Here is a 23807-nt window from a genome sequence, read left to right as displayed (position 1 = left end):
AAATGAGAGCTCTATCTTATGTCTGACCAGAGTGTTCCCAATTTAAAACCAAACAAAAAACAGTGCATTAGGACTGCCTGTAACCCCAAATGAAATCACTGATACACATGAAAATATTAAATTCTTACATCAAGCCCGGTGATTTTTGTTATCTTACTAGTTTCAGAAAGTGCTTTTGCTCTGTGGACACGAGGATTGGATAAGAGGCGTGGAATGGGCAACCTTTGGTCAGTATGAAATCTTGCTGAAGTACATATGATGGGGCAAGTGTGTGGAACTTCCAGGAAAGCAGCCTCTTATGTGTTCATTTAATGTTTTCTTTGTATGTAACATTTTTCTATTGTTTCTATTAGAAAAGAGAATTCTTACCCCTTTGTTAACTATTAATTGGGGTGGTAGAGGATGAAACTAGTTGATGTTTTAAAGAGGACACTAGCTATTACACATGAAGACATTCTTGAATTCTTTGTAGAATTTTGTGGACTGTGTATAAGAATGCTGCACATTGTAACCATTTATTAGCATTGTATGTATATTTGCCAATGTTACTAAAAAAGAATATAGGTTAAATGAATGAAGGGTAGGGAAACAAAGTCTCATTTTTCCAGGAAATCTAGAGATCAGCATATTGTAGAGGAGAAAGTCCTATACCCAAATTTAAGAATATAATGTTTAAAAAATAATAACATTTTTTGTTTTATTAGGTAGAGATCTTTTCCTAGCAAGCTGTTCACAAGATTGCCTGATACGAATGTGGAGACTATATATAAAATCAACATCTTTAGAAACTCAAGACGATGATAATATAAAACTGAAGGAAAATACTTTTACAATAGAAAAAGAAAGTGAGTAATAATGAAAATATTTGATGTAGCAGCTTCCTAGTTCATTCATTTATCTGTTTCACTATACACCTACGTGAAGGTTAGTTTTTCAGAAGTATCTGTTGCCTCCCTGAAACTGATACTATGCATTTTTTTAATAAAGGTTATATTTGAGGATAAGTTATTTTTCATATATGAAACTTATTTTTTTCTAACCATATTAGTAAGATTTTTAAAAATTGCTGAAAATGTCCAATGTTTTCTCAGTAAATTAATTTATAAAATGATGCCAAATTTGCAGTTTTAGCATAGGAAGATCTAAAGGAATAAAGAGAATTATCCATACCTTTACTTAAATAAGAGACAAGCCAAAGCACTACACTTGAGTGGTATATGTAATTCTGATTTTCTTACTGTCTGGAATCAGACAGTACCTCTGCATGGTAGATCCTGCTGGAATGTTGTATTTGAAGGAAATACTTTTGAGTGTTCACCTAAATTATAAAGTTAGCCCTCAGTGAGCATTGTTCACCTAGGAATACTCTTCTTTCTTATTACTTTAATTGGTTTTAAAGCCGACTAGAGTTGAGATTTTGGTAACATAGTTTTATAGGGAGAACCAGGAAATCTTTTTTTTTTTTTTTTAAAGATTTTATTTATTTGACAGAGAGAGACACAGCGAGAGAGGGAACACAAGCAGGGGGAGTGGGAGAGGGAGAAGTAGGCTTCCCGCGGAGCAGGGAGCCCGATGCGGGGCTCGATCCCAGGACCCTGGGACCATGACCTGAGCCGAAGGCAGACGCTTAACGACTGAGCCACCCAGGCGCCCCATAGAACCAGGAAATCTTTAACCAGCATGTTATGAGTAGCTAGTTATTCCCAAATATGAAATTTTTGTGACATTTTTATTATTTTATTTGAAAGGTTACGATACTGATTTGATCTCTTTCTACATTTTTTTTTTAAAGATTTTATTTATTTGACAGAGAGAGACACAACGAGAGAGGGAACACAAGGAGGGGGAGTGGGAGAGGGAGAAGCAGGCCTCCTGTGGAGCAGGGAGTCTGATGCGGGGCTCGATCCCAGGACTTTGGGATCATGACCTGAGCCGAAGGCAGATGTTTAACGACTGAGCCACCCAGGCGCCCCTATTTCCACATTTATCTTGTTTTTTTAAAAAATGGTATTTAAGCTATTGCATGTTGATAATGAGTGCGGATAGGAGGCTTCAAGGAGCCTGACATGTCTGGCTTTGCTTTTTAATTGGAATATAACAGTAGCTGTTCCAGAAAACTTTTAAAATCGAACATATTCCTTAGTATGTGTTTATGATTAGATAGAGAAAAATTTATATATCTTTAGGACTTTTTTCTCCGTAATTTTGAACAATGGATAAAATTATTGGAATTTATTTTTTTGTTGAATGCTCTTTTTGTTAAATCTAAATCATGTTCTGATTTTTGAAAGGGGGTATGTAATTGTACAACTTGGTTATGAAAATTCTTTTTAGAAGAGCTTTGAGAAAAGAAAATGTCATTGTTTTTGTTATAGGTATTAAAATAGCATTTGCAGTTACTCTGGAGACTGTGCTGGCTGGTCATGAAAACTGGGTAAATGCAGTTCATTGGCAGCCTTCATTCTACAAAGGTAGGAAAAAAAAAACATACACATATCCCTCATTTCACTTAAATCTCACGTATAGAATTTTAAGCTGACCAAATGAAGTGGAGGGTTTTTTTGATTAAAAATCTCAAATAGGGACATCTGGCTGGCTCAGTCAGTAGAGCATGCAACTCTTGATCTCAGGGTTATAAATTTGGGCCCCATGTTGAGTGTAGAGATTACTTAAAGTCTTAAAAAAAAGTTAAAAAAAATAAATAAGAATTTCAAATATAAGACATTTTTAAGTTGGCAAAGTATAATATTGCAGTTGCTGGACATGTTCTGCTGGACACTCAATTCCATTGAAACTTACACTCCTGAGTGGGAAAAGTGTGACTGATGCTGTGATGCTGAAACCACCACACCCCTTTTAACTCTCTTTAAAAGGTTTCATCTAATCATTATGGGATTTAAGAGAAATTGACTTTTAAGCCAACTTCAATTTCACTGGAACCTTTACTCCCTGCAAATAGAAAGTTGGTGTAATACTGGGATACAACATTTATGAAAAAACAAGACTTTCTTCCTCTTTCTTTTGCCCTCAATCTTCATTTATGGAGTGATGGTTGCATGCTGAGGCTGGTGCTGCAGTGTAGAGCTGAACAAGGCACAAATCTCACATTCTTCCTCTAGCCCCTTCCCCAGGGCAAGAATAGAAAAGATCAATAATGAATACTCAGGTAATCAGTATTCATCTATTATTGATATTATGCCATATTTGTTGCAGTTAAAAAAGAAAAAAGATATTACTGGTATTGAGGGACCTCTGTGTATTCTTTCCTGAACTCTTTCCCTTCCATTCTTCCCTTAGGGCAACTACAGGACTGAATTTACTGCATATCATTCCCATGAGTGTTTTTTTTTTTTTTTTTAAAGATTTTATTTATTTATTTGAGAGAGAGAGAATGAGAGACAGAGAGCATGAGAGGGAGGAGGGTTAGAGGGAGAAGCAGACTCCCCGCTGAGCAGGGAGCCCGATGCGGGACTCGATCCCGGGACTCCAGGATCATGACCTGAGCCGAAGGCAGTTGCTTAACCCACTGAGCCACCCAGGCGCCCTCCCATGAGTGTTTTTTGTACTTCTGCTACATCTTTACATAGCCACAAACAGTATTGCTTTACAGCTGTTAAAACTTGATATAAATATGTATTCTCTTACAACTTGCCTTTTTAGTTAACATGTTTTGGAGATGTATCCATGTTGATTCATGTAGCTCTAATTTATTTTTATTGAAGAATAATATTCCATTGTCTAAATATACCACAAGTCATTCATCTAGTCTTCTAATGGTAGACCTCTGTGGTATTTCCAAAAATTTTGCTATTGTAATGCTGCAAGTGAATGTTCTTGCGGTACCCATGTCATGTTTTTCTAGTGCAGTACCCATGTCATGTTTTTCTAGTACAATCTAAAAACATAATGCTTGTTGGTCACTTTAAGGCATTAGCTTTTATTCTTTAGATGGTGTTCTTCAGCAGCCGATGCGATTGTTGTCTGCCTCAATGGATAAAACCATGATTCTCTGGGCTCCAGATGAAGAGTCAGGAGTTTGGCTAGAACAGGTAAAAATGTGAATATTTAAGGAACAGAAAATTGGGTTTGATAACCAATATTTAACCCCCAAGTTTATATTCCTGGAGCTGCAGCTGTTAACTCTTTATGTATGCTAAATAAGAGGGAATGTTACAATCTATGGACTCTCTGATTTCTACTGTGAAAAGCGTGGAATATTGATTATAAATTATTTTCTTTTATTGCATAGGTTCGAGTAGGTGAAGTAGGTGGAAATACTCTGGGATTTTATGATTGCCAGTTCAATGAAGATGGTTCCATGATCATCGCTCATGCTTTCCATGGAGCATTGCATCTTTGGAAACAGAATGCGGCGAACCCGGTAAGAGAAGCGTTTTTAAATAAAGCATTTGTAGGGGCGCCTGGGTGGCTCAGTCAGTTAAGCGTCTGCCTTCGGCTCGGGTCATGATCCCATCGGGCCCCACATCGGGCTTTCTGCTCGTCAGACAGCCTGCTTCTCCCTCTCCCTCTGCCTGCCTCTCTGCCTACTTATACTCTCTCTCTATCTCTCTGTCAAATAAATAAATAAAATCTTTAGAAAAATAAATAAATAAAGCATTTGTAATCAAATAGAGTGAAATGAAACCTAGGTAAACTATGTTACATACTTATAATACTCTGCAGAAACATAGTAGAGGTGTTTAAGTTCAAATGACATCACTTCTTACTATAGACATTATACTGTAGTTATACTGAGTAAGAAACTTACGCTTTTCTTAGATTAAAAGTATTCATTTGTCCAGCATTGTTGAGGTTTTGAAATTTGCACATAGGTAAACTTTCTACGTACGTGAACTTTAAGCTGTATAAATTTTAAGCTCTGCCTTTAAGTTTTGTAAATTTTTTTGATGGGAGTGTTTCCTAAAATGTTTACTTTCCCTGTCTTCTTAAAGGAGATAACATAATTTGGTCTTTCCTTGGACAGTTGGGTACTCCATAGGTAATTACTGACGAATGACTGACAAAAGGGCAGTAGGAGTACCTGTTATTTTGTGAGGGAATATATTAATGCTCTCAGGGCTGTTCATAAGTGTAATTTTAAATGGTCCTCTAAATACTGGGTTCTTCTACATCTTTTTTTGTAGTTGTTAATCTCGTATCTTCCTCTAGTCATGTAGCTGCCTCTCAACATTATTCCACTCTTACTTTCTAATTTGCTTTTGATCTGCTTCTTTGGGTTTGGGGAAATGAAATTGCAGGAACAGCAGCTAAGAGCACAGGCCTTGGAGTGAGGCCGCCTGGTTCAGACCCTGGCCCCAGCATTTTCTAGCTCTGTGACCTCGAGGACATTGCCTAACCTCTGTCTCAGGTTCCTCCTCTGTGAAATGTGGATAGAAATAGCACCTACTCAAAGAGTTTCTGTGATGCTTCAGTGAGTTCATATTTGTACGGTATGAAAAACTGGGCCTGGTACATATGGGATAGTATATTCATGTATTTTAAATCAAGTAAATAAATGAAAGAAATAAGAGCATTGAGTGAAATGTGAGTCAATAGATTCTGAATGTGCATCTCATGGCTTCCTTTATAAAGTAAAAATTCACGGCTTTGCATAACCTTTAGTTGGTGGGCTTTGTAATAGTTATGTTATATATAAGGATTTGACTTCCCAGTGCATGGAATGATTTACTTTTTCCCTTATGTTTTCCATTTGGTGTTGACCTTCAAGATTGTTTCTATTAGTATGGAATCAGACTATACATACAGAGAACAAACTGATGGTTTCCGGAGAGGAAAGAGGATGTAGGGTTGGGCCAAGTAGCTGAAGGGGAGTGGGAGGTACAGACTTCCAGTTACGGAATGAATAAGTCGTGGGAAGAAAAGATACAGCATAAGGAATATAGTCAGTGGTATTGTAATAGTGTTTATGGGGACAGGTGGTAACTACACTGGTGGGAGCATAGCATAATGTATAGATAACGTTGAATCACTATATTGTACACCTGAAACTAATGTAACATTGTGTGTCAACTGTACAAACATACCAAGAAACAAAAGGATTATTTCTACTATGAAATGAGCCAGGGAATCATCAGCTAAGGCCCTTTTTTTTTTTTTTTTTTTAAGATTTTTTAATTTGAGAGAGTATGTGCATGTGCGTGGGTGGGGGAGGGGCAGAGGGAGAAAATCCCAGCAGACTCCTCGCTGAGCATGAAGCCCGACGTGGGGACTCAGTCCCATGACCCCGAGATCATGACCTGAACCAAAATCAAGAGTTGGGGGATGCTTAACTGACTGAGCCACTCAGGTGCCCCTAAGGCACTTTTAGATAAGATATGTTTTAGGATAAATTTTGTTCTTAACTTGGAGTGCCTTTGAGCCATATTTTAGCTTTAGTGTTTGAGAGCCTTCATAGAAAAAAAGCATCAGATGAGTAAAAAGAAACTCAAACCAGAAGATAGAATTCAAGGAACTTTATTTGTGCTTATAATTTGGCTTCAGATTTATAATAGCTGCTTACCAGGTATTTAAGGTGACTTTATACATTTTATTTTTTTAAAGAAGTTTTAGGTTCGGGCGCCTGGGTGGCTCAGTCGGTTAAGCGACTGCCTTCGGCTCAGGTCATGATCCCGGAGTCCCGGGATCGAGTCCCGCATCGGGCTCCCTGCTCGGTGGGGAGTCTGCTTCTCCCTCTGACCCTCCCCCCTCTCATGTACTCTCTCTCTCTCTCTCATTCTCGCTCTCTCAAATAAATAAATCTTTAAAAAAAAAAAAAAAAAAAGTTTTAGGTTCACAAAAAAATTGAGCAGAAAGTACAGAGTTCCCATTTACCCTCTGCCCCCACACATGCACAGCCTCCCACACCAGAGTGGCACATTTGTTACAATTGGGGCTGATTTTAAAAACAAATAGTGTATGTTAGGACTGTTACAGTGGAAAACTGTACTGAGAGTCCAAAAGTGCTGCTCTTTGTTCAGAACTTTTTGGGAACTCCCATTAGTGCTAACTTTAGAATCAATTTTTATGTCACAGAAGAAATTAGCACTTCTTAGTCACAACCTTTTAATTTTTTTGACTAGAAAATAATATAGCTTAGTTTGATCACTGACTGTATTCATCATATTGGCTTTGAGTGACCTTTTAGCTATTTATACAAATTTACTTTTACTCTAAAGATTGTTTTACCACTACTTAGGTTGTTCAAAAGATGCTTGTAGATGAGACACATGACATTTTCTATATTTCATCGTCTCTTTGTTCGCATGGTTGCTGGTACAAGCTTCCTCAGGATGTGGGTACGCTGGGTTTGATTCATCCTCTGTTCTCTATACCTGTAGCTCCTTTTACTTGATAAAGAAAGCCATCGGGACTCCTGGGTGGCGCAATTGGTGAAGCATCTGACTCTTGGTTTCGGCTCAAGTTGTGATCTCAGGGTGTGAGATCAAGCCCCGCGTTGGGCTCTGTGCTGAGTAGAGTCTGCTTGAGATTCTTTCTCCCTCTCCCTTTGCCCCTCCCGCTGGTGCACTCTCTTTCCCTCTCTGTCTCCCTAAAATAAATGAATCTTTAAAAAAAAAAAACCCAATCAGGCACATACTCAGAATCTACTGACTCATTTTACATAATACTCTTTATTATGTAGTTTAACAGGAAAATACATAATGCCTAGTATGGCATTGTTCTGGGTGCTTTACAAATAAAAATTCATTCAATTCTCATAACAACCGTACAAGCTTGGTAACTCTTTTACAGAAGAGTTCTTTGAGGCAGAGAAAAGTTAAATAGTGTTTGGCTTCTAGGAGGCATTCAGTAAATGCTGAACAGAGGGGAATTTCCCAAGGTTACTGCTTTAAAGGACGCAACACATATTTGAATGTTTAAGTTCTAATATGCTTGATTGGAAAACCTATCCTTTTATTTTAGGATCCTATTATTTTAAGATCCCATCTTGGTTTTTTTGTTTTTTTTTTTTTTAGCTTTTTACCTTGCTGGGGGGATGGGGGCATCAGTCTTTTCCATCATTAGCCCTTAGGGCGGAAGGCATTATCATGATTAGACTTAATTCTGAGTAGTAGTCATCTCTGATTATTTTGATGTGTAATGAGTACTTTCATTGCAGAGAGAGTGGACTCCAGAGATTGTTATTTCAGGACACTTTGATGGTGTCCAAGACCTAATGTGGGATCCAGAAGGAGAGTTTATCATCACTGTTGGTACTGACCAGACAACTCGACTTTTTGCTCCGTGGAATAGAAAAGACCAATCAGAGGTACAATGTCTTCCTACTTGACTGACATTTTTTTAAAGTACATTTTTTTAAAAAACATCCTTTAGCATGTGAAAAGTGGGGCAACATTGTTAACCACTATGAAAATGCAAGTGAAAACAATGACACGGTGCCTCTGCACACTGTAGAGTGGCTGAAGTGAGAAGTACTGACAGTAAGGAGTGGAGCTAAGGATGCTGAGCGGCCGGGTTTTCATATGTTGCCAGTAGGAGTGCAAAATGATACAGCAGTTAATGAAAACGGTTCGGTATTTTCTTAAAAACTTAGACATACGTATACTCTTTACATTTCAGACAATTTAAGTGTTAGTTGTTTTCAAAGTGTATTTACTTGCGTTCTACATAAAATTTCACTTATCCCTTGTAATTTTAGGTTTAATTCATTAGGAAACACTGTCAAGTCTGCAGTAAAAGCAAATTTCTAAAGTCATGTAGTATTAGGTAATAGTGATTGAGGGCAATTTTTGTTCAATAAACTTTTCAGTCTTGGACCTGAGCCCAAAAAATTACAACCGAACTTTACCACTGGCAAGCCATTGAACTGTGCTATGTGGTAGAGAAAGCCTGTATACTCAGCTTTAATTTCTGACAAAAATTCTTGGAACTGACTGTGGGTCAGTCCTTGAAAATGAGTGAAATCTGCCACTACTTCAGTAGCAGTGGTAGATTCAAATTATGGAGTTGAGGGCATTGGGAGCAACACTGGAGTCCATTAAAAAACAAAGCACATGATTTGCAGTGCGTTTCTTTGGCTCTTTGTGATTTATTACCTGTACAGCTCAGCTGTTGTTTATTAGTCATTCATTAAAAAAATGGATAAATTGGACTTCACCAAAATGTAAAATTTCTGCTTTTTGAAAGACACTGTCAGGAAAATGAGAAGACAGGTCACAAACTGGGAGAAAGTATTTACCAAGCACATCTCTAGTAAGGGATTGATATCCAGGGTATATAAAGAACATCTCAGAACTGAGTAATAGGAAAACAAACAATCCTGTAAAAAAATGGGCAAAAGATTTGAACAGATACTTCTCCAGAGAAGATACAAGGAAATAAGGACAGGAAAAGATTCTCAACCCCACTAGTCATTAGGGAAATGCAAAGTAAAGCTACAGTGAGATACCATTACACACCTATCAAAATGACTAAAGTAAAAGAGTGTACCAAGTGTTGATGAAGGGGCAGGCCGCTGGCACTCTTGTACCCTGCTGGTGGGATTGTGAAATGTATAACCTCTTTGGGAAATAGTTTGGCAGTTTCTTAAAAATTTAAATATGCATCTTTGATATCATGCAGCCATTTTACTTATAGGTAGTATTTACCCAAGAAAAATAGAAGCCCATGTCCGTGCAAAGACTTGTACAGAAATGTTCACAACTGCTTTTTCAGTAAAAGACAAAAAGTGGAAATAATCTAAATGTCTATCAGTACGTGAATGGATCAACAAGCTTATGTGTATGTGTATATATACATGTATCTATATATATAGCTGTACAAGGGAATACTACTCAGTAACAAAAAGGATTGAATTATCACTAAACACAACACGGATGAATATGCTCTGTGGTCATATTTCCATGGCATAATATGATTTTACATCTGATATTTTGCTTGTTGAAAAGAATTTGGTTTTCGAAATGTATGATCATTTTTTGTTTATCCCATTTTAATACCCAGGTGACTTGGCATGAAATTGCCAGGCCTCAGATACATGGATATGACCTGAAATGTTTGGCAATGATTAGTCGGTTTCAGTTTGTATCTGGAGCAGATGAAAAAGTTCTTCGAGTATTTTCTGCACCTCGGAATTTTGTGGAAAATTTTTGTGCCATTACGGGCCAATCACTGGATCTTGTGCTTTGTAATGTGAGTATTCCTCTAGTGTTTCAACTAAATCCATGTACTTCATTTAAAAAATTTTTTTTGCTTAGGCCTGTAAATGGAGCTCATGGGTAAAAGGAAGTCAAATCATGTTATTATTGGTTTGACAAACTTTTGTGCACATTGTGACGTGCAATAATTTAAATGTTAAAACCAGAAATTTTTTTAAACAGTAGCCTAAGACACTGTAAAGAATAGCAATGTTAAATCAAGGCAGGAATACCATGTATCATCACTGTGTTAGGTGCCTACAGTAAAACAATATATAATAGGTCATTTTTTTTTTAAGATTTCATTTATTTATTAGAGAGAGAACGCACAAACAGGGGAGCGGCAGGGAGAGGGAGAAGCATGCTCCCTGCTGAGCAGAGAGCTGATGTGGGGCTCGATCCCAGGACCCTGGGATCATGACCTGAGCCGGAAGGCAGACATTTAGCTACCTGAGGCACTAAGGCACCCCTAGATAGGTCATATTTTCAAGGAGATTTCCATGTAGCTGTAGGTTAGAGGTAGGGAGCAGTGGAACCGAAGTACTTGGAATTACTGGATGAGACCAATGATTTACTTGGTGGCTAAAGATAATTTGATTGGTATAAATTGCGGGGTATAAGCAGATTATTGGCACTTCAAATGGCACTCTGTAAAAATTTTTTTAAATATTGAGTTATTTAAATATGTTTAATGAAAATACTGTGTGCCTTTTTAGGAAACAGTGGTGTTTGCATGGGCATCATTAGGCATGTGCTTGGGAGACTCTTGGAAGTAGAGCCCTGGGCATGCCATTTTCAGCCCACTTTTTGCTAGAAACCAGACGAGTGCTCTCTTTGTCAGACTTTGAAACTCACAGAGCTGTTAGGGTTTGACAAGCTCGTGGATGAGAAGATAGCCGACTTTATGGATTGGGTGTAGAGGATTGGGGGTTAACTGCAGCCTGTCTTTGCAGAATGATTGCTTAGCATTCCATCTGTTGGTTTAAAAGAAAATGGAAGTGTAGGCAGATATCCACACAATGTGGTCTTTAAATTGTTCCTCTGCATTTATGAGCATGATATTTTTGTGTGCCTGAGGTAATAGTAACTTTTAGTGTTTAAAACATGTATCATACTTTTTATTCCAGCAAGACAGTGATCTTCCAGAAGGAGCTACTGTCCCTGCTTTGGGGTTATCAAATAAAGCTGTCTTTCAGGGTAAGGCTTTAAGTGTCCAAAAGTTTTGAACCCATAGTGGTTTTTAAGACCTAGTTACATACTTGGATAACATGTACCTCATGTTCATTACTGATTTTTTGAATAATTTTTTTAAGATTGGGGCTCCTGGGTGGCTCAGTCGTTAAGCGTGTGCCTTCAGCTCAGGTCATGATCCCAAGGTCCTGGGATCGAGCCCTGCATCGGGCTTCCTGCTCAGCGGGAAGCCTGCTTCTCCCTCTCTCACTCCCCCTGCTTGTGTTCCCCCTCTCGCTGTCTCTCTTTGTCAAATAAATAAATAAAATAATTTTTTTAAGATTTATGTATTTATTTTAGAGAAGGGGGAGGGGCAGAGGGAGAAGGACAGAGAATCTCAAGCAGACTCCTTGCTGAGTGCAGAGCCCGAAGTATGGCTCGATCCCTACAGCCCAAGTCAATACCAAGAGTCGGCTGCTTAATCGACTATGCCACCTAAATGCCTCCAATTTTTTTTTTTAAATCACAATACATGCATCTGCTTTCTCCATCAGACATTTCATGCTAAGTACTCTGTCCATACGCAGACCCTGAAATTGGTGCAGCTTTCACAGAGTGTGTTTCATGGAGCACTGCCACCACACATGCTAATATGGCTAGCCTGAAGAATTTGTCTGATTGTTTTAAGTTTGGGAAACGTTAGGTCAAAGAAAAAGGAAGGAATCTTTATGGAATTGACTGGTGCTTCAAGAAGCACATTTGGTAAATACTGGAGTAGCGGAAATAGCCTTGGCTTTGGAATCACGTTGATGTGTCTTTGAAGTACAATCAGTAGTTTGAGGTGCCACTGCTTTCTGATGGTCTTAATATTGGGATGTGCATAGGACATATACATATGAGGACTGATTGATGATGTTGATGTTTCTTTTAAACTAGGAGATACAGCTTCTCAGCCTTCTGATGAAGAGGAACTGTTAACTAGTACTAGTTTCGAGTATCAACCAGTGGCCTTTCACCCCTCCATCCTTACAGGTAAGAAATGGTAAAAAAATGGTTTAACAGAGTCATTAGTACACATAGTATGGTACCGGTTACTCTTGACCTAAATAAGTGCTATGGAATTCACTTATTTGCATGAAAATAGAAAAAATAATTGCAATGCTATACATTTATTGTAGAACCTCCCACTGAGGATCATCTTCTGCAGAATACTTTATGGCCTGAAGTTCAAAAACTGTAAGTTAAACTTAAAGTTAAGCTCTTTGATCTGATTCTGTCATAACTTGTGATTTTTTTTTTTTCTCACCACAATTTGATTTTCTCGTTTGCTTTCCTTTTACCTACGTTCTCCCCTCCCATCTAAAAATCTTTAGTGGCCTTCCTAAGGGGCAAGAAAAGCTTCACATAGATTTTTATATTACTATGCATTCTATTTACTGGATTTGTTTATTGGTCTTCATATTTAAAGTAGAGAGACATAACATTATATTTCTTTTACTTTTTCAAAAGGACTTCTAAGATTTATTATTCTGTTTTTGTTTTTTTCCCTTTTGTGGTTCTCCATCAAAACCTTTTCTGGATTTATTGTTTGTTGTACTGGGTGGCTGGGGGTGAAAACTCGTATTTTAATCTAATTGTTTGGCATTAGCTGGCATTTTCCCCAGTCTCTTTTTTTTTTTCCCTAAATGTTTGCCTAGACAGAAATGTAATGTCCCTAAAAGAATTGTATGTTAGAGAGATTGATGTTCTTTTCACATTTGAAAACTGCAGCCTGAGAATAGGTGCATATACTAATATAGGGATCATGCATTTTTTTTTCCTTTTTAAATTTTAGATATGGACATGGTTATGAAATATTTTGTGTTGCTTGTAGCAATTCAAAGGCCCTGCTTGCCTCAGCATGTAAGGTAGGGAATTTTACTTTTTTATTCTATTTGTTCACATGTTATTTGAGTCGTCAGACTCTTAAAAGTTGTGGTGATGGAGACGGAACACTCCGTGAAAGGCCACTGGGGCCTGCTTTTTTCTGAATCTTGCTTTCTCAGTCTTGTTTCCCTTCTGTCCCTTCAAAAGCCTGCAACTGAGGGGCGCCTGGCTGGCTCAGTCAGTAGAGCATGTGACTCTTGATCTCAGGATTGTGAGTTCAAGCCCCACATTGGGTGTAGAGCTTACTTAAAAATAGATAAAATTAAAAAAAAAAAAAAAGCCTGCAGTTGGATTTTAAATCTGTTTCAGCCATATCCTTTTGTTCTTAAATACTTGGTTTGAGTTGATTTATTTAATCAGGTATTTTAAAATGACCTCAAAATGCGATAAATTGGAGTAACTGGGAGTCCTGAAGACAAGGGGAATGAGAAGGTGAAACCCAGAGTGCGCTCCGTTCCATCTGACAGTTTGTCCAGGAACAGATGTGGTACTGACCAGAGTGAATGGACTCCCTCAGTCCATGCCATGGTGAGGCAGGGTGGAGGCTGGCTTACTAGCATGCGGAATAGTGCTCTTCAAGCTTTTGCTTGGGGGAATGATCTCAAACTCACAATTCAGTGTTTATCCATATTCTGTGGAGTGAATATATATGGAGGATTGTCTGAAAGCTCTGAGACCCACATATTTCTCTACATTTTCTAAAATTTATTTACTCGTTTTAAGCTGATGACTCGAGCTGCCTATCTGGTTGGGCCCCCTCTGTCTCTGCTTTTACTGTGGCTTCTTGCCACTACCTGTATTGAGAGGCATCATAAGAAATATTGCTATGCCCCTCCTGCCTCATGTCCTTTGCTTGTTGTCCCCTCTGTGAGGATGGTACTGAGACTACTTCCTTTTGTTACAGGGGCCTGTGGAAAAAATGGAGCTTAGTAGCAGGAATAGTCATGCTTCTCCTGAGCAGCTAATTTGTTTTTAGCTTTGGGAACTGTCAGTCATATAATTGGTTATTTTTCCTTTTCAAGTGGGCTTGCTTGTAGCAAGTGTGTGCAACTTTCTTGTTACTTGTATACTTTTTCTGTGTATTTTATATTTTAATAAACAGCAGAAAAGAGGTGTGGCTTGGAAAGTTTAAATCTGAAGGTTTACCTGAAGGTAGCCGGGTTTCTTGAATGGCGGATGCCAGCCACACATTTGGTTTTGATTGGTAAGGCAAATGATTGGATGTGTCTTCCTTTGAAACTAACGTTTGTTTTTTTTTAAGATTTATTTATTTGAGGGAAAGAGAGAGCGAGAACAAGCAAGGGGAGTGGCAGAGGGAGAGGGAGAAAGCAGACTCTTTGCCTAGCAGGAGCCCTACGTGGGGCTCGATCCCAGGACCCTGGGATCATGACCTGAGCTGAAGGTAGACGCTTAACCGACTGAGCCACCCAGGTGCCCGAAACTAACGTTTTTAACAACTTTATTTAAAGTTGTTAGCGTACTATAAGTTGCATGTTGAAGGTGAACAGTTTGATAAGTTTTAACATGTTTATTTATACCTGTGAAATCACAACTATAATTAAGATAATGAACGTAGCCATCAACCCCAGAAATTTCCTCTGCCCCTTGGTAAGTCCTCTTTCCTGTCCCTTCTTACCCTGTCCTGTCCCATCCCTAGGAAACCACTAATCTGCTTTCTGTCATGATAGAGTACTTGGCGTCTTCTAAAATTTATATAGGTGGAATCATACAGTATGCTTTTTTTTTTCTTTTTTGTGGTCTGGCTTCTTTTGTTCAGTACAAGAATTTGAGATTCACCCATGTTGTTGCATATATGAGCAGTTTATTCTTTTTTATTGCTGAATAGTTTTCCCTTTTATAGATATATTACAGTTTGTTGATCTGTTCATTTATATATTTTTTTAAGATTTTATTTATTTGAGAGAGAGCACACAAGCTGGGGGAGGGCCAGAGGGAGAAGCAAACTCCCTGCTGAGTAGGGAGTCCAAAGTGGGGCTCTTCCCCAAGACCCTGAGATCATGACCTGAACCGAAGGCACATGTTTAACCCATGGAGTCACCCAGGTGCCCCTGATATATTCAGTTACTAATGGACATTTGAATTGTTTCCAGTGTTTGGCTTTAACCTATAAACCAGTTGTGAATATTTGTATACAAGTCAACATACAGATACATGCTTTCATTTCTGTTGAATAAATACCTCTGAGTACAATTGCTAGATGTATGTTTATTTATTAAAAAAAATTATTTATTTTAGGGTGGGGGTAGCCAGCACAAGCAGGGCGAGGAGGAGAGGGAGAGGGACAGGTGCACTCTGCACTGAACACCGAGCCCAGTATGGGGCTTGATCCCAAGACCCTGAGGGCATGACCTGAGCTGAAATCAAGAGTCAGATGCTTGGAGGAAGGGGGAAAAGATGGCAGAGGAGTAGGGGGCCCTATTCCAACTGGTCCCCAGAATTGAGCTGGATATCTACCAGACCACTCTGAGCACCTACGAAATCAGCCTGAGATGTAAGAAGATCTGGATCTCTACAAACAGAATATCACAGGCAGTTGGTTTCGAGGTACGAAGCGGGGAGCCGTGATTCCACGGGCAGATATCGGAGGATAAACGGCAGCGGGAGGGTGCCTGGCCGTGGGGATCCTACACCGCCGGTGAGTGATAGCCTCCTGCGCTGGGGACGGGCACAGACTCGCAGACTGGTAGCGGCGGGGCAAGGACTTTAGGGCAGCTCCCCAGACAGAAACCGGAGCAGCGGGGTCACGTGTGCGAGCTGGGAGCGGCTGGCGGTTTTAGAAGTACAAAGGGCAGAGACGTGCCCCAACATGGAGGCAGGACTGGGAGCACTGCAGAGAGGTGCACAACCCAGGACGCTGCAGTTTATAGCAGCACAGATAGAAACGGAGATAGTGTGGCCTGGAGAGCTCACTGAAGAACAGACTGCGATCTCTCTGCTCTGAGGCAGAGGGTTGGAAACGGTCTCTTCTGCTCTGACTCTCGGAAGAGACGCGGAAAGCCACCAGGGAAAGCCGCCAGAGAACAAAAGCCCCCCAAAAATGGTTCCCACTGAGCCCATACCCCGCCACAAGGGGGAAGGGCAACTGTGCCCAAACAGGGTTGCCTGAGTACCAGCGTGGCAGGCCCCTCCCCCAGAAGACAGGCTGGGAGAACAAGAGACCAGCAACCCTAAGGTCCCTAGAAAACAGGTGCATCTTACTTGGGTTCTGGTCAATAATTGACTCTATACATTCCCTCAACTGCCCCTCAACAGAATGACTAGGAGGAGGAACCCCCAAAACAGGAAAGACTCCGAGATTATGACTTATGCCGCAGATTTACAAATGGATGCAGATATAACCAAGATGTTGGAGATGGAATTCAGGCTAGCAATTGTGAAGACAACAGCTAGAATGGAGAAATCAATTAATGGCAACATAGAGTCTCTGAGGGCAGAAATGAAAGCTGAATTGGCAGAATTTAAAAATGCTATCAATGAGATCCAATCTAATCTAGATAATCTAACAGCTAGGGTAAGTGAGGCAGAAAAGCAAATTAGTGACCTGGAAGACAATTTAATAGATCAAAAGGGAAAAGAGGAGGCCAGGGAAAAACAACTCAGAATCCATGAAAATAGAATCAGAGAAATAAGTGATACCATGAAGCGTTCCAATGTCAGAATTACTGGAATACCGGAGGGAGTGGAGAGAGAGAGAGGACTAGAAGATATATTTGAGCAAATCGTAGCTGAGAACTTTCCTAATCTGGGGAATGAAACAAATGTTCGTGTCCTAGAGGCAGAGAGGACCCCTCCCAAGATCAAGGAAAACAGGCCAACACCCCGGCATGTAATATTAAAACTCACAAATCTTAGAACCAAGGAAACCATCTTAAAGGCAGTTAGGGGGAAGAGATTCCTTACGTACAGAGGGAGGAACATCAGAATAACATCAGACCTATCCACAGAGACCTGGCCAGCCAGAAAGGCCTGGCAAGACATATTCAGGGTACTAAACGAGAAGAACATGCAGCCAAGAATACTTTATCTGGCAAGGCTGTCATTTAGAATGGATGGAGAGATGCAGAGCTCCAAGACTGGCAGAAACTGAAAGAATATGGGACCACTAAGCCAGCCCTGCAAGAAATATTAAGGGGGGTTCTATAAAAGGAGAAAGACCCCAAGAGTGATATACAACAGAAATTTACAGGGATAGTCTATAAAAACAACATCTTCACAGGCAACATGATGACAGTTCATATCTTTTCAATAATCACTGTCAATGTGAACAGCCTAAATCCTCCCATAAAACGGCACAGGGTTGCAGATTGGATAAGAAGACAGGACCCATCCATATGCTGTCTAGAGGAGACTCATTTTGAACCTAAAGATACATCCAGACTGAAAGTGAAGGGATGGAGATCCATCTTCCATGCCAGCGGACCTCAAAAGAAAGCTGGGGTAGCAATTCTTATATCAGACAAATCAGATTTTAAACTGAAGTCTGTAGTTAGAGACACAGAAGGACACTATATCATTTTTAAAGAGTCTATCCAACAAGAAGATCTAACAATTGTAAATATCTATGCCCCCAACATGGGAGCAGCCATCTACATAAGCCAACTGTTAACCAAAATAAAGAGTCATATTGATAACAGTACATTAATTGTAGACCTCAATACTCCATTCTCAGTAATAGATCATCTAAGCAGAAGATCAACAAAGAGACAAGAGCTTTGAATGACACACTGGACCAGATGGACCTCATAGATATATACAGATCCTTCCACCCTAAAACAACAGAATACTCATTCTTCTGAAGCGCACATGGAACTTTCTCCAGAATAGACCACATACTGGGTCACAAATCAGGTCTCAACCAATACCAAAAGACTGAGATTATTCACTGCATGTTATCAGACCACAATGTTTTAAACCTGGAACTCAGTCACAAAAAATTTGGCAGAAATTCAAACACTTGGAAGCTAAAGACCACTGTGCTCAAGAATGTTTGGGTCAACCAGGAAATCAAAGAAGAACTTAAACAATTCATGGAAACCAATGAGAACGAAAACACATCGGTCCAAAACCAATGGGATACTGCAAAGGCGGTCCTAAGGGGGGAATACATGGCCATCCAAGCCTCACTCAAAAAAAAAAAGAAAAATCCCGAGTTCACTAATAACTCTACACCTTAAAGAACTAGAGAAAAAGCAACAAATGATGCCTAAGCCACACATTAGAAGAGAAATAATTAAGATTAGAGCAGAGATCAATGAATTAGAAACCAGAAACACAGTAGATCAGATCAACAAAACTAGAAGTTGGTTCTTTGAAAGAATTAATAAGATCGATAAACCACTGGCCAGACTTACCCAAAAGAAAAGAGAAAGAACCCAAATTAATAAAATTATGAATGAAAGGGGAGAGATCACAACTAACACCAAGGAAATGAAACAATTATTAGAAATTATTATCAACAACTATATGCCAATAAACTGAGCAATCTGGATGAAATGGACTCCTTCCCGGAAACCTGTAAGCTGCCACGACTGAAACAGGAAGAAATTGACAACCTGAATAGGCCAATACCCAGTAACGAGATTGAAGCAGTGATCAAAAACCTCCCAAAAAACAAGAGTCCAGGGCCTGATGGATTCCCTGGGGAATTCTACCAAACATTCAGAGAAGAAATAATACCTATTCTACTGAAGCTGTTTCAAAAAATAGAAACAGAAGGAAAGCTTCCAAACTGATTCTATGAGGCCAGCATTACCTTAATCCCCATACCAGCCAAAGACCCCATCCAAAAGGAGAATTTCAGACCGAGATCCCTGATGAATATGGATTCCAAAATCCTTAACGAAATCCTACCTAATAGGATCCAACAATACATTAAAAGGATCATCCTCCACGACCTAGTGGGATTTATCCCCGGGATGCAAGGGTGGTTCAACATTCACAAATCAATCAATGTGATAGGACACATTAATAAGAGGAGGGAGAAGAACCATATGGTCCTCTCAATTGATGCAGAAAAAGCATTTGACAAAATACAACATCCTTTCCTGATTAAAACTCTCCAGAGTATAGGGATAGAGGGAACATTCCTCAAGCTCATAAAATCCATCTATGAAAAACCCACAGCGAATATCATCCTCAATGGGAAAAGCTGAGAGCCTTTCCCTTAAGATCAGGAACACGTCAAGGATGCCCACTCTTGCCACTGTTGTTCAACATAGTACTAGAAGTCCTAGCAACAGCAATCAGACAACAAAAAGAAATAAAAGGTATTCAAATTGGCAAAGAAGAAGTCAAACTCTTTTCACAGATGACATGATAACTTTATATGGAAAACCCAAAAGACTCCACCCCCAAATTACAAAGCTGTGATCGCCAAGACAGCATGGTACTGGCACAAAAACAGACATATAGACCAATGGAACAGAATAGAGAACCCCACATGGGCTCTCAACTCTATGGTCAAACAATTTCGACAAAGCAGGAAAAAATATGCAATGGAAAAAAGACAGTCTCTTCAATAAATGGTGCTGGGAAAATTGGACAGCCACATGCAGAAGAATGAAACTTGACCATTCTCTAACACCATACACAAAGATAAACTCAAAGTGGATGAGAGACCTCAATGTGAGACAGGAATCCATCAAAATCCTAGAGGAGAACATAGGCAGTAACCTCTTTGACATCGGCCACAACGACTTCTTTCAAGATACATCTCCAAAAGCTAGTGAAACAAAAGCAAAAATGAACTTTTGGGACTTCATCAAGATAAAAAGTTTCTGCACAGCAAAGGAAACAGTCAACAAAACAAAGAGGCAACCCACAGAATGGGAGAAGATATTTGCAAATGACACTACAGATAAAGGGCTGGTATCCAAGATATATAAAGAATTTCTCAAACTCAACATCCAAAAAACAAATAATCAAGTCAAAAAATTGGTAGGAGACATGAAGAGACCCTTCTCTGAAGAAGACGTACAAATGGCTAACAGGCACATGAAAAAATGTTCATCATCATTAGCCATCAGGGAAATTCAAATCAAAACCACATTGAGTTACCACCTTACAGCAGTTAGAATGGCCAAAATGGACAGGGAAAGAAACAACAAATGTTGGAGAGGTTGTGGAGAAAGGGGAACCCTCTTACACTGTTGGTGGGAACGCAAGTTGGTACAGCCACTTTGGAAAACAGTGTGGAGGTTCCTCAAAAAATTAAAAATAGAGCTACCCTATGACCCAGCAATTGCACTCCTGGGTATTTACCCCAAAGACACAGATATAATGAAAAGAAGGGCCATATGCACCGCCATGTTCATAGCGGCAATGTCCGCAATAGCCAAACTGGAAAGAGCCTAGATGCCCTTCAACAGATGAATGGATAAAGAAGATGTGGTCCATATATACAATGGAATATTACTCAGCCATCAGAAAGGATGAATACCCAACTTTTACATCAACATGGGTGGGACTGGAGGAGATTATGCTAAGTGAAATAAGTCAAGCAGAGAAAGTCAATTATCATATGGTTTCACTTATTTGTGGAACATAAGGAATAGCATGGAGGACACTAGGAGAAGGAAGGGAAAAATGAAGGGGGGGAAATCGTAGGGAGAGATGAACCATGAGAGACTGTGAACTCTGAGAAACAAACAGGGTTTTAGAGGGGAGCGGGGAGGGGGGATGGGTTAGCCCGGTGATGGATATTAAGGAGGGCACATACTGCATGGAGCACTGGGTGTTATACGAAAACAATGGATTGTGGATCACCACATCAAAAACTAACGAGGTATTATATGGTGACTAACATAACATAATAAAGTTAAAAATAAAAAGAGTCAGATGCTTAACCTACTGAGCCACCCAGGTGCCCCTAGATGTATATTTAAAGTTTTATGAAACTGCCAAGCTATTTTCCAAAATGGTTATACCATTTTATAGCCCCACTAGCAGTGGGAGTTCCCATTGCTCCACACCCTCATCAACACTTTGTACGTTATGGTCAGTCTTTTTAACCATTCTATTTGGTGTGTAACATCTCATTGTGGTTGTAATTTTCATTTTCCTAATGACCAGTGATGTCGAGCATATTTTCATGTGTTAATTTTCCATCTGTATCTCTTCTTTGATGAAGTATCTTCAAGTCTTTTGCCGATTTCTTTATTGCATTGTTTTCTTACTACTGAATTTGGAAAAGTTCTTCATATACATTGGATAGAACTATCAGATAAATGCTATTTAATAATTATTCCCAGTGACTTGTCTTCATTTTCTCACAGTGTTTTTCAAAGAGCAGAAGTTGTATGTTTTGGTGAAGCCTAATTTACCAATTTCTTTTCTGTATTGGGTTGTGCTTTTTGTGTAATATCTAAGAAATCTTTGCCTAAGTCAAGATCACGAAGATTTGCTACATTTTTTTCTAGGAGTTTTATAGATTTTAAGGTTTATGTTTAGACCTATGACACATCTTTAATTAATTCTTGCATTTGGAATATAGGTTAAAGTTGGTTTTCTTACATGTGGTATCCAGTTGTTCCATCATATGTTGAAAAGACTATCCCTTTACCAACTGCCTTTTGTACCTTTGCCAGAAATCAGCTGTCCATATATATGTGCGTCTGTTTCTTGATTTTTATTTTCTTCCATTCATCTTTTTTCTTATGTTGATGCCAATACCACATTCTCCTAATAGCTGTAGCTTTTTGTAATATGTCTTGAAATCAGGAACCAACTCTCTTCTTACTTTTCAAAGTTATTTTGGCTAGTCTAGGTTCTTTACTTTTCCATATAAATTTTAGAATCAGCTTGACAGTTTCTACAAAAATACCTACTAGAATTTTTTGATGGGCATTGCACTGATTCTATAGATCAATTTGGGGAGGATTTTAACAATAATAGGTCTTTTTACACACAAACTCAGTATGTCTTTCATTTATTTAGGTCTTTAATTTCTTAGGAATGATTTTTTGTTTTAAGTAAACATTTTATTTTAGAATGATGGTAGATTTAACAAAATGTTGCAGAGATAGTACGTAGAATATTTCTCACTCAGTTTCCCCCAGTGTTAACATCTTAATATTATTAGGAATCTTTTGTAGTGTTCAGTGTCAGGTCTTAAACAATTTTGTTAAATTTACCCTTATTTTGTATATTTTATATCTGTTCATTGCTTACATATGGAAGTACAGTTACTTTTTGTATATTGATCTTATATCCTGGGAGCCTCCTAAACTTATATTAGTTCTTGTTAGCTTTATTATAGATACTGTAGCATTTTCCAGATAGAGGCTTATGTTGCATATGAATAAAGAAAGTTTTATTCTTCCTTTCCCATATGGATGTCTTAATGTTGGATAGAAGTGGTAATAGCAGAAATCCTTGGCTTTATTCCTCACCTCAGGAATATTCCTTCTTTGTCCATTACTGGTGATGTTTGCTGTAGATTTTTTGTGGTTCTTCTTTATCAGGTTGCCTACAATTTCTATTTGCAGACAGTTTTTATCAGGAATGGATGATAGATTTTGTAAATATATTTTTCTTCATTTACTGACATCATACGGTTTTCCCTTTTTAGTTTATTAATATGATGAATTACACTGACTTTTAAAATAATAAACCAACTTTGCATTCTTGGAACCAAACCCCACCTATTTGTGATACATTATCATTTTATATACTATTGGACTCATTTTTCTAAAATTTTTTTCAAAACTGTAATATATAATATATGATGGATATTGTAGTATAGTTTTCTTTCCTTATAATAGCTTCATCTGGTTTTGGTTTCAGAGTAATGCTAGCCTCTTAGAAATATTTTCGTCTTCTGCAATTTTCTGGAAGAGTTTGTGTAGGATTTGTATTATTTCTTTTTTAAATGTTTGAGAGAAATCCCCAGTAAGCAAACATCCTAGAGTTTTCTTCTTGGGAGGGTTTTTAACTACAAATAAAATGTCTTTAATAGATACAGGATTGTTGTATAGGTTACCCAGTTTTTCTTGAGTGAACCTTAGTAGTTTGTATCTTTCAGAAAACTTGTCCCTTTTACCTGAGTTGTCAAATTTGTTGACATGAAGTTATTTATAATACTCTCTTATGATCCTTTTATTTTTATTTATTTTAAGATTTTATTTATTTGAGAGAGAGTGCGCACAAGCAGGCAAAGGGACAGGCAGAGGGAGAAGCAGGCTCCCTGGAGAGCCCGACGTGGGGCTTATCTCAGGACTCTGAGATAATGACCTGAGCCGAAGGCAGACACTTAACTGACTGAGCCACTCAGGCGCCCCTCTTATGATCCTTTTAATATCAGTAGAATCTCTGGTGATGTCACCTTTCTTAAACCTGCTGTCAGCAATTTGTGTCTTCTTTCTCATACCGCACCCCCTGCCCCAGCATTTTTTGTTTTGGTGAGGGAAGCATTCTGATAATCAGGAAAATAATAAATTTCTTTAGTATTTTCAAATAACCAACTTTTTGATTTTGTTGATTTTCCTCTGCTACTGAGTTCTTGTTTCTATTTCATTGATTTTTGCTGTTTTTTTTTTT

The 23807-nt window shown here is 38.7% G+C and overlaps 1 protein-coding gene across 7 annotated transcripts in view; it reads left to right on the top strand.

The window, feature by feature from the left end:
• The window catches only part of ELP2 (elongator acetyltransferase complex subunit 2), a 48756-nt gene that overhangs the window by 12116 nt on the left and 12833 nt on the right, over window positions 1-23807 (top strand). For 3 of the 7 annotated variants that reach the window (XM_021686105.2, XM_044920905.1, XM_021686104.1), the window contains 11 exons: window positions 161-227; window positions 705-845; window positions 2376-2471; window positions 3949-4049; window positions 4250-4381; window positions 8117-8266; window positions 9961-10149; window positions 11282-11351; window positions 12261-12356; window positions 12503-12560; window positions 13159-13231. In XM_021686105.2, the coding sequence (XP_021541780.1) occupies window positions 161-227; window positions 705-845; window positions 2376-2471; window positions 3949-4049; window positions 4250-4381; window positions 8117-8266; window positions 9961-10149; window positions 11282-11351; window positions 12261-12356; window positions 12503-12560; window positions 13159-13231 (1173 nt within the window). The remainder of the gene's footprint in view (window positions 1-160; window positions 228-704; window positions 846-2375; window positions 2472-3948; window positions 4050-4249; window positions 4382-8116; window positions 8267-9960; window positions 10150-11281; window positions 11352-12260; window positions 12357-12502; window positions 12561-13158; window positions 13232-23807) is intronic. The other 4 variants (XM_044920909.1, XM_044920906.1, XM_044920908.1 and 1 more) reach the window with 3 other exon arrangements.

This window comes from Neomonachus schauinslandi, chromosome 14 (genome assembly GCF_002201575.2).
Source record: "Neomonachus schauinslandi chromosome 14, ASM220157v2, whole genome shotgun sequence".
Lineage (NCBI taxonomy): Eukaryota > Metazoa > Chordata > Mammalia > Carnivora > Phocidae > Neomonachus > Neomonachus schauinslandi.
Note: the sequence above shows the minus strand (reverse complement) of the source record. Positions and strands in the feature narration are given on the sequence as shown.